Source organism: Leuciscus leuciscus (genome assembly GCF_965113295.1).
Source record: "Leuciscus leuciscus genome assembly, chromosome: 13".
In the NCBI taxonomy this organism is placed as follows: domain Eukaryota; kingdom Metazoa; phylum Chordata; class Actinopteri; order Cypriniformes; family Leuciscidae; genus Leuciscus; species Leuciscus leuciscus.
In genome coordinates, this window is record NC_138737.1 from 19,272,833 (window position 1) to 19,290,374 (window position 17,542).

Sequence of the window (17,542 nt, forward strand, 5' to 3'; positions counted from 1 at the left end):
GAGCCACGGGCGCTTTGCGGGGTGTGACAAGTACAACCTAAATGAACGTCATAAAAGTCAAAAAGGTGCCAATTACATCTACTAAGTGGCCCGCCATTGAGAAATAAATAAACAAATATTACTGCTAGCTACCTTTGTAGCACGCGCGTGAAAGGACCTCCATTGCAGGTGAATATGCTGGAACGAAACTGCGGTTTATGAAATGGCAGGTTTTGTAATGCGGGCAAAAAGAGATCAGACAGGAAAATATGATTTACACTAACCTAACATCTGATTGACATCCAGTCTTAGAAATCATAAAAGAGTTAAGATTACAAAAAGAAAAAGAATAAAAAAAGGAGAGAACTCCAAAGACAAGCAGCCTATAGGCTGAATCTAAACAGCCCTTCTATAGATAATATTCTCAGAAAACCTCTTTCCCATGTTTGGCATGTCTCGCGCTAGCTGCCGTCTCCAGGGTAATGGAATACAAGACCAAAGCTATGAAATTAATTTTGTTAACACTAACTCTTCACGGTCAACCTGGAAAAATCGGCGACTATTACAGTCAGGCGGTAGATATGGCCTTTTAATTGTTGCTTGGTGTCCGATAGGGACCTCCCAGTTATCACCATGAGAGAGGGAGCGATATTTCAAAACCCCATGACACAAAAGCTATAGCTAGAGTAGAGACCAACACGGGAAGAAGAAGACATGCAACATAAGGCGCCCTGCGGTCGGTCCACACTCACAGCTTCAGGACCGGCACTCACACACTGAGCACATTCAAACTATCCCATACCATGACCAGGCCTTCATCATTTTATAGAAAAGATGAATAAGAAATCCGATTCGAGCAGAATGCAATGGTTGCACACGATGTTAAAATATAGGCTTTATTTTTTTTATGTTATTTCTTTTACATTCATGATGGTAGCCTCATGGTTCAAATGCATTCTGTAATAGAACAATAGAAACAACCACGACTGCACTCGTGGTTGTTTCTATTGTTCTATTACAGAATGCATTTGAACCATGAGGCACAACAACAACAACAACAATAATAGCCTAATAATACTAATACTTATATAGGCTATATATATATAATGCTATTAATATGCTACTTATAATAGGCCTAACAACAATTATAAATTACCTTAATAAATTAATGAAAAAATGTGATGAATTAATAAATAAGTAAATATGTAGGAAAACTAATAGTGCGTTCATTTTCTGCGAGCAGACAAGAAATTAAAGAATATATTTTTTTTTCCAGAAATATATAACGCGGAATGTCTCATTTAGGCCTAAATATTTTCTGGCGATTTACCACTGGCATGTAAATAAAGGTCAAATAAAGATAGGCCTACATTAATAATCTGTGGTGACCATCAGCATCAATCTGCGTTAGACAAACCTAGGCCTACTGTGTGAACGACAGGTGATCAAATAATTATGTCGGCCTGGATTCATCGAAATAAACGAAGAAACGACCACTTTAAATGAAATCGCTTAATTTTCATTCCCATTGTGTTGCAAAATATCACAGGCTTCACAGCCCAAAAGTTCCTTCAAAATCACAGGAGTGACTTAGCCGATCTCAGTTTAGAAATAAGAAAAAAGAACTAGACAACGCAGGAAATACAAACTAAATTCATTAGGCTATCTATAACTATATCTTAAAGGTCTAAAAATATAAGGACTAATCTTCACTGCTCCACAGTACACTTGGTGGCTCAATTGTAAAACTAACACCATTTTAAGACGTTGACAAGTTCAACAAAATCATACCACCAACTCCACCATACAGTCCAACTTTACGAACGGAAAGACTAGAAGAATTTCGTGCGTAAAAACGAAAATTGTGTCATGTCTTTGCTTGATCACAGCTGAATAAAAAACTAAAGCAATAAACCTGCGCCCGTGTTACACACACAAAAAAATCCATGCCCTTACTGTTGGTAGTCGTGTTTGCAGTAAAGTTTCCTCTCCCGGAAGTAGCAGCTGGTGGTGAGCGGTTGTTGACACACGGCGCATTGCAAACACTCCTCGTGCCATGAAGACTCGTTGACGCGCATCAGAAAGCGGTCAGATATCGGCCGCTGGCACCCCTCACACACCGCCTGGTGATGGCACTCCGTCCCTGGAGGGCAAAAGCATCATTTTAATAATAACTCACTGACTGCATCTGAATTTTTAAAATAAGGATTTATAAATGGGCTACTGAATAGAGTGCTATGAAATATTTTCTAATAGGTTACTATTGCCATATTAAATAATATGACACGGTAAGAAAACAAAACAAATGGTGTGTGAATAACTATCAATTTACCACCATACTGTATGTACGATGGGATTTATTATAATTATTATAATTATTAATAATCATTATTATATACGCTCGAAATTCAAATAACGCAACTTTCAGCCAAAACGAAATATTAAAAAAGTATAGCCCAGGTCTACATGATTGAGACGATTATAGCCATGTGTGATGCAAAAATAATTGACAATATAATATTTGTAGTTTTTGTTTTTATAGCCTACATACAAAAACATTTGGAACAAAAAACGACTACAGAATTATGTAGCAGGTTTTTGTTGTAGTTGTTGCTTGTCAGTCTGTCTGTTTGCTTGTGTGTGTGTATGTGTGTGTGCGTGCGTGTGTGTGTGTGTGTGTGTTTAAATTTATTTAGGCCTGTTTTAATTTTTTACCATAAGCTTTTTATTTATTCGCCAGGATTTAGACGTTCAATTTGTAGTTCAAATGAAGCAGTCATAATAAGATATATTTCTGTACGGTGTGAGAATGAGAAATAAGTAACCGTTTGTATCATGAAAATGCCAATTTTGAAGCATGGACATAAATGCATTACGTTGTGCATAAAATGTAAGAGAATTGGATGTTATACATCAGTTGTGTACATGGGGTTATTTTATCTGGGAAATAACTTTGATAATTGGACAGATATGCGGCCGGCCGGTAAAATGCATGACACATGAGGAGGATGCATCCGAGCCGCTTGCATAGCTCGACTGCCACAGTTCCAGTTGTAGTTCTCTTCAACATCTTGTTTTAAAAAAGCATTATACAATTCTCAGAAATGATCTTTTCGTATTCTCCGAATATACACTGAAGACACGGAATCACTTACCCAGCATAACTCCAAGTGTAGCCTGTCCCGACCGCAGCGGATGGTCTTCGATTTTTATACCGTCCAACATCTTTAAATATTCCCACTGTTACGTGCAAGGAAACTCCGTCCTAGTGACTCGGGACCTGTTGTAATATCCATAACAACACATTTGTCAGAGTTGTCCACGCTTTAAATCCCCAAACTACAGCACACAACATCAGTTGATATTACAGAAATCTCAATCTAAGATGGCCAGCTCAAGAAAACTTTTCATTGCAATTGCCACTTGCAAGATTACTATATGCTCTTGATCAAACCTTGATACAGAAGCACAACAACACATAACTATAAAACTTAAAACACGCACTAAATCACCTGTTAATTACCGGCCGAGTCAGTCTAGACGTTTTCTGCACGAAGCGTAAAGTTTGTATCCCGGCAGTGCGCTATCACGAGCTGCAAGGGAAGATCCTCCCTTTCCTACACCGTGCACAAGTCGTCTCGACCCGCAAAACTTTTCAGGAAATTAGTACAAATCCACGAAAATATAAAGGAGATGTCTAAACGTTAACTCTTAAATTAGTGCGCCATTCGGCTCCCTGCAGCTTGAGAAATCTCAAAACTGAGATAGGCTTGAGAGAAAGCACCCTCCCCTTTTGGTCGCGTCACTTTGCAGACTATTGACTGACATAGGGATGCTATTGGTGCGCCAGTGTTCGTGCACTCTGCCGAGTGGAACTAAATGCGTTCCGCCTTCCAAATCGCATTGCCTCCCAAACTAGAGGCGCACAAGGATGGTAAACAACGTTACGAAAACTGTGGTGAAAACAAACGAGTCTGAAAACACAGTCTAATTCAAACTAAAGCTTTGCCTTAAGGAAAGAAAGAAAGAAAGAAAGAAAGAAAGAAAGAAAGAAAGAAAGAAAGAAAGAAAGAAAGAAAGAAAGAAAGAAAGAAAGAAAGAAAGAAAGAAGATGTGAAATGCGCGCGACTGTTCTGTCTATAAATGTATTACTTAAAAAAAATGTTGAGGGCTCAAAATGCTACATTTCTACATCTGTGGGGAATCAACATCCATATCTGAAGTGATAAAAAAAAAGAAAGAAAGAAAGAAAGAGCTGATAAGTCAATATAGTGTATGTTGAAACAATTTTATGTATATTCATGTATTTATAACTTCAAATGTGGATGTTGATGCCCCACAGACTATATATAGGCTATGTAGAAATTGTGTTTATTTTTAATAGGGAATACATTTAGCCTATAGAACAGTCGAGCCTTTTTTTTTTTACAATTTTTTGTTGTTGACAATATATGATTTGCGTATTAATGAACAACTCCTACCAATTTAACGAAATTACGACGCAAAAAATAAAACTGAAGAAAAAAGCACATGTATTTGATCTGTTAACAAAACAACATCAAGAATAGGCTAACTGTTATTTTTATTGTTCATTATTTTAGTAGCAGAAGTATCCCACACTTTGCATCGCAGCAATGTTCCAATGTGATTACGATGAATACAGAAGAAAACAAGTCATTTGTATAATCTGTGGCTCTGTTTGCAATTAGCCTACGCGTTATTTCTTTTGTAATTAATCACAATAACGGCAAATTTGTAACATGCGTATTGTAATGTAAAATGTTACTGTTATTGTTGTTGTCGTAAATAGAGCTCTTTGGTTTTCCCCCCTCTCCTCTCATGCAGAGGCTGCTGGCTTTGATATCAGGTAGCGGAGCATCACGCCTGCCCCGTCCGCGTGCTTTGTGCTTTTGTGTCCATTATGAAGCCTCGAACCTTCTGACCCTCGTCCACGATGCACCTGGAGATCAGGGCCGATAACCACAGACAGCGGATGACAGAGTCAGATCAAATAAAATGCAGTCCTATTGGATGTCTGGGATAGAGTAATAATACTACCGATTAAACAGAAAAGATAAAAATCGAGCTAATTTTATTTAGTGCGCTTTGTTTGTTTCGTTCCGGCGGGACCGCTTTGGATAGATCTATTCTCATCCAAGACCAATAAACCAATCAAAAGAGGACGCATCTGAACAAATGAAATGATGCAACAGATAAGTGATGAATCTTTTATACATTTATTAAAATGTGTAGCTTCTTTGTCATTTGATTATTCTGTTACCCTGGCAATTTATTTAGGGGAGGAAATTCCAGTAACTCTAACCATTAAGACATTTCGTTCTTATTAAAAACAACGAAGAATCGTTTAACTAAATTTTGCACAGCATAATTTATAGCGGTATTGTAAAGAAACATTTTTTTTTTGCTCACCGTTTTGATCATGAGGGAAAACAATAAATCAGCTGTATTTATGGCAGCCCAATGCTTCACAAATGTTTGAGACAGACTAACGATAGCCATGACTACCAATGATATACATTGACTACCTATTGAGAGCAATTGTTAGGATCCCAGTGCTGGATATTTTGGTTGAGACCCCACTAATGTTTGCGCCTTTCATCTTCAGGTCTTTATTAATTGCACGTGTCCTCAGTTGTTGCTGAGATAAACTACATAGTCAAGTTCTCGTTCTCCCTCTATTTATTTGAAAATAAAAATAAATTAAAAATACACTCTCTAAGTATAGAAAGCCTCTGTTAAAATGTTCAAAAAAATTGATTTAGCTCATTGCATATATCATAATAGGCTAATGGTATTTGGCCAGTCAAACGTCAGTTTTTAATATAACTAAAAACAACGACTTTCCTCCGACGCCCCGAGTCATGTAGGCTACTCAAGCATGGGAGTTAACACGCTCTTTTCCAAACATCATATAGCCTAGTACACTGACTGAGAGGGAGGAATGCACGCGCTTAACTCCTCGCGCTATACATAATTCGTCACGCTCCCCTGTTACCGCCTCACTCCCGGGATTCCGTACTACCTCCGAGCCATTTAGGAGACTTCAAGCAGTCGCCAAGTGAGATACCTATGACGACCCCTCATTATAGAGTAGCCTAACCCCCACCAGCCCAACACCTTTAAAAATAAATGTCTTCAGTTGAGACTCAGAAAACCATAGGCCACGGCGGCCAGTTCATTAGGCCTACAGTCCTCTAAACGGTTTATTCTCGGTCGAACTCATCTGATAATGAATTTTTAGTACTTTCTCCATTACACTGCAGAATGCCGCGTGATGATCAGCAAGGCTACTGGTCACCGATCAAATACTCAATCAATCTAAAGACAGGAGGAGAGTCAAAGGATGAACTGTATAATAACAATGATAAATTGTGGGCTGAGATTACAGGAAAACAATGGAATTGTCATTAGGTGGACCGTGCACCAACAACTGGATAGTGACCTATTTAAAGCTTAAAATAAATAATAACAAAAAAAATAATAATAACAACAACAATAATAGCTTTCAATGTAAAAAAATAAAATAAAATTGCTGTCTTAATTTTTTTAAGTAGCCTACAATCAACTTGTATGTTTAAGTCATTTCAACTTAAATTAGGCCTACATTAAATTGACTTTAAAAATGAGTTTACAACATATAAAACAACATATAAAATAACAACATTTAAAGAAGTTGACAATTGCTTAATTTATTTTGATGCGTTAAAGCAATGTAAAAACATGTCATAACTTATTGATCATATTATTTTTTACAGTAATAACAAAAAAGAGGCTAATTTTCTTTAATGGTGTTGTTAAAGATGTAGCTACTGTAAAATATGTAGGCTACTGTATAAAAAAACCCAACTTTTACAACCAAATAAACGAATTTTTTGGGGGGGGGGAAATGTATTTGAAATGATAAAGTGGAAGATTTCATTATTTTACATTTACATAGTTGCTGCCATAATGAGATCACATTACCTGCAAAACATCTTTATTTAACATCTATAATTCAACATTTCAGGTTTCAGAATAAAATAATTCGCTATTCGGTCGCAGGAAATTCGAAAATGTTCACGTGTGGTTTTTATGCTGCATCCTTGCAGATATAGGTATAATTCCAAGTAATCGAGTACAGTTGGAACAGAGGGAGTTGAAGCACCTTAAATAACTAGCGTGCGCATTCTTACCCGTGATTTTTTCCTCCACACTTGCATGGTAATTTTCCACGATCAAAAAGGATGCGCATGTGTGGAGGAAAAAAAAAAAATCACGGGTAAGAAGAGATGCTCACGCTAGTTATTTAAGGTGCTTCAACTCCCTCTGTTACTCAGTCTACCTGAGTGCATCTTTAATGAAATTAAAACAAAAATAACGTTTTCACTATTTCCAAATGTAATGTTAAAAAACCTTGTGACTCACCATCATTAGAAAAGATCGATGCATCATTTACCTTGATTGAGGTTCACTGAACATCCTTTGTAATGAAACTACAGCCCGAGGGTCGTTTTTGTGTCTAAACAAGATTTGTGAAAGGCTCCCCCTTGCGTTTCAATAATGATCTGCAGAGGAACGGCTAGGCCTAATGACTGACAGATTGCAGAGAAAATCTTGAGAAAATCAAACTTATTATTAGAAAGACGATTGCATAAAGATGTCTGGATTAAGAGCAATTAATACAGAGATTGCATAACATGTTTGATGCTCTTGAGATACTGGAAATTCACAAATATCTGCTCTTGCATCACCGTTTAAAGACCAAGACATGTCTGTTAAAAATCAGGTTGCGAACCAGCTAAGTCCAGGAAACTAACTTAGGCTTGGTTAAGATGTTTTCTTTCCCCAGCAGGGATGTGCTATGAAGAAAGTAATTGCCGAAGAGAGGAATGAACTGTGTCCAAGGCCGTCATCAATGAGCTGGTGGCGTGACTTGTGTGTTTTAGGGACTTGGCCTTTTGTTTGGAACTCTGGTTTACGAAGTGTTTCATAAAGACGGATCTCATTGGACAAGCATGAAAGGCAATCAGAGCGAACGCCTTACATGTTTCGAGTCCCTTAAAAGTCGTCCGACTTCCGCCACTGGTGGCGCAAAGGCCCACATTGTGTGCCCACAAAAGTTGAAAGGGTTTTAGTGGGAGCACGAGATGGGTTCTGAACTTTGGTCTCTAAAGAATTTTGACAAGGAGGCCCAAAGCAAAGAAACGCAAATACATGTGATTTATGCAATGTCGCTTGAGAAACTCTCTTTAATTGTTTTCTTTCAGACACCCCTCCCTCTCTCTCTCCGAGCAGCAGGTGTGTGGCACGTGCACCACAGTGAGCGAGAGAGAGGGTGAAAAAGCCAATCTAAACTCAATAAATGTTTGCAAGCTTTGCTACACTGTTTTAGTTAAACAACGCGGATAATTCGACCACAAGGTAAGAACAACGCAACATGCATTAAGAGGACTTAAACTGCTTGTTTATAAAGAAACGAAAAGAATGAAAAAAAGAAAAAAAAAGAAAAGACGTTATTGCAGTTTCCTAGAGTATCGTTTATTTGTGAATATGTACAGCGGGAATGCAAATATTTATTATATAATATTATTTATTTAATATAATATTTATTACTTGTAAATATGTATATATGTAGGCTATATATATATGAAATAATTGATCACATGACAATTAAGAAACATATCAGGGTTTGGTTATTGTGTCCGGTCGCAATAATGTTTTGAATGAAAAACAGGTAAAAAGCTCGTAATGTATAGGCTCTCGCTATCCATCCAACCAATGATTACTGACAGGTTAAAATTGTTTAATTTTACGCTCAAGAAACGAAATTATAAAATACAAACGAAGGATATAGGCTAGGCCCTATTTTATTAATTGTAGTGTTTCCATTTCAAAATAAATCAAATCAAATTGAGATAGCCTAAATTAGCCCAATAATTTCGTTGAGGGGAGATTTTCCCTCAAGTATAGCCAATAATGCGACATTGAATTAACGGCGAGTTTAATATTAACATTGTTAATGTTAATAGTAATCATATAGAACGTTTTACAACAAATAGCCTAATACAATTTCCTGATGTAAACAAAAGCAACGACAACAATAACAAAATTCCGCCATCAGCAACAATAATAATAATAGCCCTAATAATAATAATAATAATATAGTAGTATGTATATGAATGTGCACAAAACTAGTGTCAATTATGAATCTGTAAATGAAGTATGAACTGAAGTATTGGAATCTGTTTAAGCTAGAAACACCTCAGATGTCATCTCAGATCTCATTTTAAATGATAGCAGTGAAGTGTTCAGAGTTGAGGCGATGAGAAGCGCTCTGAGAGCATCACTGCCATCTAACGATGCATTCGCTTTTGATCGCAACGAAGTAACGTCATCGAAATAGATTTATATATTTATTATTGCAGTATCAATCGACAAATTTAGCTAAATGCATTTAAAAGGATTTGCAAAAGAAAAAATAATAAAAACAAAAATAAATGTTGGACTACATCTGGACAGCGTTCTTTACTTAGGCTACGAGATGACAATATAATCAATAATCAATAATATTAATAATAATAATAACAATAACGACAACAATACAAAAAACAATTCGTTTAATATAGGAAATGTACATAGAGAGGCTGATTTTGAAAAAGTAAAAAAATAAAACGTTGTCAAACTCGTACTACAATTCTTTATAATACGCTGATTTCACGCAGCCGTTATTTTGAAATCGAAAGCGAGGCTCCGGTGGGAAGAAAACCGGAAGTGTCGCCTTTAATCACAGGAGAGTCGTGAATGCGATGGCGTATTGTTGTGTTTAATGATGTTGTGTCAATTCTAAAAATGTACATACATTTCTTTCATACTTTAGACTATATACAGTGAAATTAATTTATAAATAAAATAAATTTTTTATATATAATTCAGAATGTTAAAACAGAAGCAGGAATGAACTATATACATATCCTATATTGAATATTAACATCCAATAGTGTAAATCGCGGCAGCAGCTTCAGGTTGGTAATCCAAGGCATTGTTGTTTATCTTTACTTCCGGGGTTCTTCCCACCGGAGCCTCACTTTCGATTTCAAAATGGCGGCTGCGTGAAATCAGCGTATAGCGTGTTATCTATCCGATTCTGCGCTTTTAACATAGCCTAGCCTATAGCTAATTATGTCTTAAAGTGAAAATAATAATAATAATAATAATAATAAAATGTCTGGTTTTAATCTCCCTATTCTTTATTTGAAAGTATATTTTCCTTTAATTCTCACAATTTGCACATATATGTTAATATAGCAAGGCTACTGCACATTAAGAACTCTCAAGAAACATACCTTATGCTACACACAATTTGAGTTTCGTATCGGATAAATCTTAGAGCTGTTCTGAGCTTACAGGTTAATCCTTCACTTATCTTAACAAATCCTGAAAAAGAAAGCAACCCCTGCTAATGGCAGTAAGAAGCAGACATACAGTAAATTGTACGTGGCAGTGAACTTTCAAGTTTGGTTCCACTTTGATCTTTTAATGAGTATTTGCTATAATGAACCTTTCAGAGACATAAGATAAAAGGCAGCTTTACGTTATTTTCACTCATTTGAAAATATGCATAACAAAAGCCACTGAACAAGAATTCAATAATTGAACAATAATTAATTCTACCATTCTGCGTAGCTTGTAATAATTGTAATACATTTTTCTTTACAAAGTTCTTTTACAGAAATATTCGTTATAATGTAGCCTAGGCTACACACATTATTGTGTAAGATTATTTTAGGCTAACAATAAATAATAAAATAAAATAGGCCTAATATTAACAATTTACATTACAACGAGTGCAACACTGTGCGTGTTGTGATGATAATTTAGCCTTGATATATTTTTCTATATTTCAAGTTTTGAATTAACATTAACTACTAATTTGCATTAAACACATTAATATTGATGAATGACTTGTATCTTATTTCTTCAGCACCGAGAGCAGTTCAGTAGCCTATACAGTTTACCCTTGATGGACTTGGTATCTCGTTTTTCAGTGTTATAAAGAGGGTCAATATCGCCCTCCAGTGGCCAATAGACTTTTTACTTGACTTATGATGAAACAAACATATTTTTGAGCCGTCTAGTTCAGATTTATTAATTACTGCACGAAACATATTTAACTTATGGTAGCGGTAAGTTACCGTCAATGTCAATACAGTCACGTGGTTGTCTACATCTGAGTTTGCAACGTTTTCTTTTTTGTTTTTGTTGCATAATCAGTATGCACTAGTGAAAAGAATCACATTCTGTGTTTTAAACAGAAAATAACAAATAGGTAACAACATCTTTGTATTTATAAAAAAATAAAAAAATAATAATTTCACAGATGGGGCATTCTGGCTACTTTCTTATTTCAAGACCTTTTTGAAGACCAATTTGTTTGTAATATGAAAAAAATAGATAAACAGATAGATAGATAGATAGATAGATAGATAGATAGATAGATATGAAATATAAATAAATAAATATTAAATCCATGAAACATATAATTTACATTTAACTTATAATAACATATAAGTTACTTTAAAGTTAGGATAGAGACAATGGGACAGAGCTTTTTCTCTGGTCAAATTTACATGCTAATGGTAAAACATGGAACAATAAAATACAACAATATTAATAATAATCTCAAATAAAGCTACAATTAAAAGTAATAGTCTCTATTGAGACGAGGACTAAGCAAGAGTTCATTGCAGCTACTTTTATAAGAACTTTAAAGTTAGCACATTATGTCCATTCCAACTGTCTAAAATTGGCTGTGCCTTTTAAAGTTGATGAACATTCTGAAAGTGCCAGAGTCCTCTTATCAAAGGTCGGGATCTGAAGCAGATCAAAGTTAGCTTAAGATGAAACAGACTATTTTTAGGTAAAGCTAACAAAGGCACTATGTTGAGAGTAGATGTGTTTGATTTCTCCAACTGAATCTGGAAAATGTCACATGAAAACGCTTGTGGATTTGGGCGGATTCATTCCAAAGTTTGTATACTTTTAATGCTAAAGAAATACATGGGTTTGATTTAACAGAGAGGCAATGGTAATGCACTCAGAATCATGATAATAACACAATTAATCTATTCGCATTTGCAGTGCTGTTATGGAAAAGAGTGCTACGATTTTTGTGAGGCCTGCAACTCCTTATAGAGCAACTGAAGGGATGGTAACGTTTCCCAAACCAGAAGAGATTTACGATGCTTTTCAGCAGATGGTTGTCTTGTTCATTCGGTTCTTCTCCAGACTGATTTATTCATCCCATGGCAAAGCAGGCTCAGTGGCGGCTCCGAGTCTGATTTTAGGATGCGTGCCATTTACAACATACATCCCCTGTTTCTCTTTTGTGGGAGGAATAACTTCAGTCAGAGCTCTTGAAATGAAAAGTGTGTAACCAGTCTTGCGGCGTGAAAATTGAGATGTTCTAAATAGATTTAGAGTTGCGACACTGAGGGGAGCTGATGTCTGAAAATTTGTCACTGGTTTGTAATTATGGCAGTGTGCTGGGAAGATTAAAGGGGAAACGTGGGGATCAAGGTAATGGCTTAATGGTTCACATCAAGACTTCAAGTAAAAATTTCAGGTGCTTTGATGAATGACAGCCCTTTGGTCTCTTTCTTTTTATTTTCAACCTATAGTTAGTACAACTCTCACACAGATAATAATAATAATAATAATAATATTAATAAAAATAGTTTAAGCATGTCCATGAACCAAATACTAATGTATTGGTGCGATTTTTTATTTTTGCCAATAGCTAATTTTAGATTTTTGTCTTGTTGTGTAACAAATTCATTTTTAGAAACACTAATATTCCATGTAGTCTGTCAATGAATACAAGGTTATTAAATCTATATGAATAACAATTTGGTTACACTTTATTTTAAGGTGATGTATAGTTACTTTTTAGTTATAGTTAATTGACTATAGTGTACTTACTATAGAGTTTGGTTTAGGGTTAGTTACTTGTAATTATGCATAATTTACTGTTGTTACAATAGTAAGTACATGTAGTAACATGTAACTACGTCAACTTAAAATAAAGTGTTTCCCAATTTAATTTGAGCAAAATGCTGTTTAAAATAGTTTTAGATGGAATATTGCATGCCATACCTCAGTACATACAAAATTTCTTCTTCCTCTTCTTCTAAAAATAATAATAACAAATAGTATTATTATTTACTGCCGTCAAATCGATTAATCACGATGAATCACATCTAACAAAGTTTTTATATGTATTATGTATATATGTATGTATATATATATATATATATATATATATATATATATATATATATATATACTGTATACACACACACACGTACATATACATATACACACACACACACACACACACACACACACACACACACACACACACACACACACACACACACACACACACACACACACACACACACACACACACACACATATATATATATATATATATATATATATATACATATATTATATATTTACAAACTTTTATCTTAAATGCAATTCATCGATTTGACAGCACTTTTATTAATATGTAATTGTAACAAATTCATAGACCGCATTCGCCGTTGCCGTGCTATAAATGCAACTCAGAACACATCTCTCAGGGTCTGCGTCTGAGTGGGGATCCCTCCAGATGTTCCTCAGCTGGCTGGATCTGGAGATGAAGATCTGTGCAGCGTCTGTCAAAAGCTAGCATTTCAAATCTATCCAGCACCCCCTCATCTCTATCAACACGTTCAATGCTCCCTGCATGTGCTGACCCGGGGGTCTCAATGCATCCCATGAGAGCAAAAAATGACTTTCAGAGCACTGAAACGGGTCCAAACACTGAACCTTTTCCCCGTGTGTATAAGATCACGGATAAATAATGACCTGGAGTGGAGCTGTTGATCTCTGTTTTATGTTGCAACCAAAAATGTTACAGAAAAAAACATTTGAATTCAGCTGAAATCAAAAATATACCAAGATGAAGAGGCCTTACTAAAGTAATATGAATTTTGTATGTGGAAAACATAATACAAAAACAAGCATATAAGCAAATAATAGTCCAAATTTCACTTCACATCAGAAGTGTAAGGGTAGAAAAAGCCTTTCCAGCGAGCTATGTTTCATCTCATGAGCACTTAAACTCTTCAGATTTGTGGCCGTGTCTTGGCCATCATTTACTGGTCCATGTGCTCGGCTATTAGAGCCTGCAGTTTTGAACCCTCTGAATGGTCAAATGTAGTTACCGGGCTGAAACATGAAGGTGTGAGTGGATTCTGCCCAGGATTTATTGCTGTGGTCTCCCTCATCAAAGGTCAGCGTGGAAGATGGGTTACAGCCTAGAAAAGAACAGACCTGCGGCATTAGAGCTGTGAAGTTCTCAGTCTTATGTAGTTACCAGCTGTCTAATTAACTATTTGAAATAGTGTAGCTCAGTCAGAATCAAGACTTTGGGTAACCGAAGTTATATAATATTTATATATTACATATTATATTATATATAGTATATATAATTGAGTTTTATTATTTATACATACATACACACACACACACGCACGCACGCACGCACGCACGCACGCACGCACGCACGCACGCACACACACACACACACACACATATATATATATATATATATATATATCAAGTATACATATATACATATTAGTGCTGTCAAATCGATTAATTGCAATTAATCGAATCTAACATAAAAGTTTGTTAACAAAATCTATATTATATATATTATTATTTATATATAAAATATATGACTGTGTGTGTATACTGTATATACATATATATATATATATATATATATATATATATATATATACATATACACACTGTACACACACAAACATATATATTAGTGCTGTCAAATCAATTAATCATGATTAATCAAATCTAACATAAAAGTTTCTTTACATAATATATATTTGTATATATATATATATACAGTATATATATATATGTGTGTGTGTGTGTGTGTGTGTGTGTGTGTGTGTGTGTGTGTCTGTTTATACTGTATATATATGTATATTTATACACACACACACACACACACACACACACACACACACACACACACACACACACATATATATATATATATATATATATATATATGTATATGTATATATATATATATATATATATATATATATATATATATATATATATTCAAAGATTTACATATTCAAAGATGTAAAAATAATAAATAGGAAAAAAAGATGTCTAATGTCTAAGATGTATAGATATTTGGTTTATTTCAGTGCAAAATTATTATGTAATTTAAAAGATAATAATTGTCTTTGCCATTAAATTTATGATTTAAGCTACAAGGTCTGACCAGAGACCTATATATCAATGAACAGGAAGTATGTCAATACTAATGAAGTTATTAGAGCACCCCCACCTGGATCTGGACACAAGGGGCTTTGACCCGCTGCACTTTAATTTACAAACTTTTAATGGCATTTAGCTGATTCATTTCTTGAACAAGATCTCACAAATATGATTCCCATATACAAAATTAAACCTAAAACCATACTGACCGGTCATCAAATCAGCTTGAACCATCAACCAAACATAATTAAGCACAGTTTAAAAAAACATCTAAATCAGTTCTGTTCTCTGTGTGGGTTTTAGTCAGGGAAAGAGGAGGGAAAACAGCTCTCTGGGGGAGTGTTGGGAGTAACAAGAAAACAAGCTCCCCTCTACAAAATCCCTCTCTGTAGTTGTCAGTGTTTTCCCCCTGGACCACTTTCTGAATCATAAACATCTTAACAGGGCCTGCCTCCCCCGGGAGCCTCTGAGAGTTTCCTACAAGCAGGCTCAGGAGCTGCGCTCTTATTGCATCCAGGTGGCCATGGTAAAAAGCGCTGGTCTACCATAAATGTCCCATAAAATGCAAGTGGCACCTCCAGAGGTGGATAGGGTCACTGCACCTGTCTGTGGACTGAGACTCGATGTTTCCTCTTCCGACTCCACTCTCACGCTCCCTCACTCCTGTTCTGACACTTTGCTTCTCTCTTGTATTGCCTCGTATCGGCTATCATAATTCCATTATATAATCAAAGCATTTACCTGAAATAATATAATAATATATAACCTCTGTTACCCAAAGTTTTCATTCTAAGAGCGAAACTATTATAATATAATATAATATATATTAATATAATAACGTTATTTATTCAAATTCAATAGTCTAAATTTAGATGTGGACGAATATACAATTTAGTTTGATAACACTTTACTTGTTTCACATTACATGTAGTTACTATCGGTGTTTGGTTAGTTACTCTATAAAAGTAACTGATTACAGCTACAGTGCTGGTCAGAATTATTTGCCCCCTTGGTAAATATGATCAAAGATGGCTGTAAAAAATAAATCTGCATTGTTTATCCTTTTGATGTTTCATTAAAACATTAGCAAAAATCTAACCTTTCACTGAAGTAAAAGAATTGAAAGTGGGAGGAAAATCACATTATGAAATAAATGTTTTTCTCCAAAACACGTTACAATTATTTGCCCCCTTTTATTAAATACATTTTGCAACCTCCTTTTTCCAAGATAACAGAGTCTTCTCCTATTGCCTGATGAGTTTGGAGAACATCCTGACAAGAGATCAGAGACCATTTCTTCATACAGAATCTCTCCAGATCCTTCAGCTTCCCAGATCCATGTTGTGCTCTTCAGTTCAGCCCACTCATTTTTCTATAGGGTTCAGGTCATGGTCATTGCAGATGCTTGGTTTTGTGCTCAGGGACCTATTTTTTATTTGTTTTTGGATCTCTGTCCTGTTGAAAGATCCAAACATGGCCCGTTATAAGATTTCTAGCAGAGGTTGTCAGGTTTTGATTTTTTATCTGTTGGTATTTGATCGAATCCATGATGCCATGTATCTGAACAAGATGTCCAGGATCTCTGGCAGAAAATTAGGCCGACAGCATTAAAGATTCAGCAGAGTATTTCAATTTACACATGGGGTACTTTTTTTTTTTATCCCTGTATGAACCAAACCCATATTAAGTGTTTGCTGCCAAAAAAGCTATTTTTTTGGTTTCATCTGTATTTAATATATTTGTATTTTTATATTAGGCTAAATAAATATACACAGGAACCTGCATTTCTCATGATATACAACAACTATGACTTCCAATAGGTATTGAGAAGTTTTGTGTTGCTGGCCTCTAAAATAACACTATTCATTGTATCAAATGATAAGTATACAAATTTGTGGCGTTTTTATAGCATATTGCTAAATCCGTAGCATGTGTCCAGTGGTGATTGGTCCATGGGGACCAGCATCCTTCTGGTCAGGTTTAATTGGCCCTCATGTCTGGACATGGGGCCACGTTGCTTTGATCTCACTTAAAAGGAGCTAATTGATCTCTGTGTTCAAACCACTTTGTGGTGTCCCAAGGGGGAGAAAAGAACGGACAAAAGAATCAAAGCTTCTTTTTTGTAAGGAAATGAAAATTCAGACGAGGCTGAGGGAAAATTATGACTTTTTCTAGAGGAGAATGAAGAAAAAGAATG

General features: G+C 35.4%; 1 protein-coding gene across 1 annotated transcript in view; it reads right to left on the minus strand.

The window, feature by feature from the left end:
- The window catches only part of lmx1bb (LIM homeobox transcription factor 1, beta b), a 66,549-nt gene extending 62,792 nt beyond the window's left edge, over nt 1-3,757 (minus strand). Inside the window, exons 1-3 of the mRNA XM_082188039.1 lie at nt 3,492-3,757; nt 3,135-3,259; nt 1,936-2,122 (exon numbers count right to left, since the gene is read on the minus strand). Of these exons, the coding sequence (XP_082044165.1) occupies nt 1,936-2,122; nt 3,135-3,204 (257 nt within the window). The 5' untranslated portion in view covers nt 3,205-3,259; nt 3,492-3,757. The remainder of the gene's footprint in view (nt 1-1,935; nt 2,123-3,134; nt 3,260-3,491) is intronic.
- Nucleotides 3,758-17,542: the final 13,785 nt, after the last annotated feature.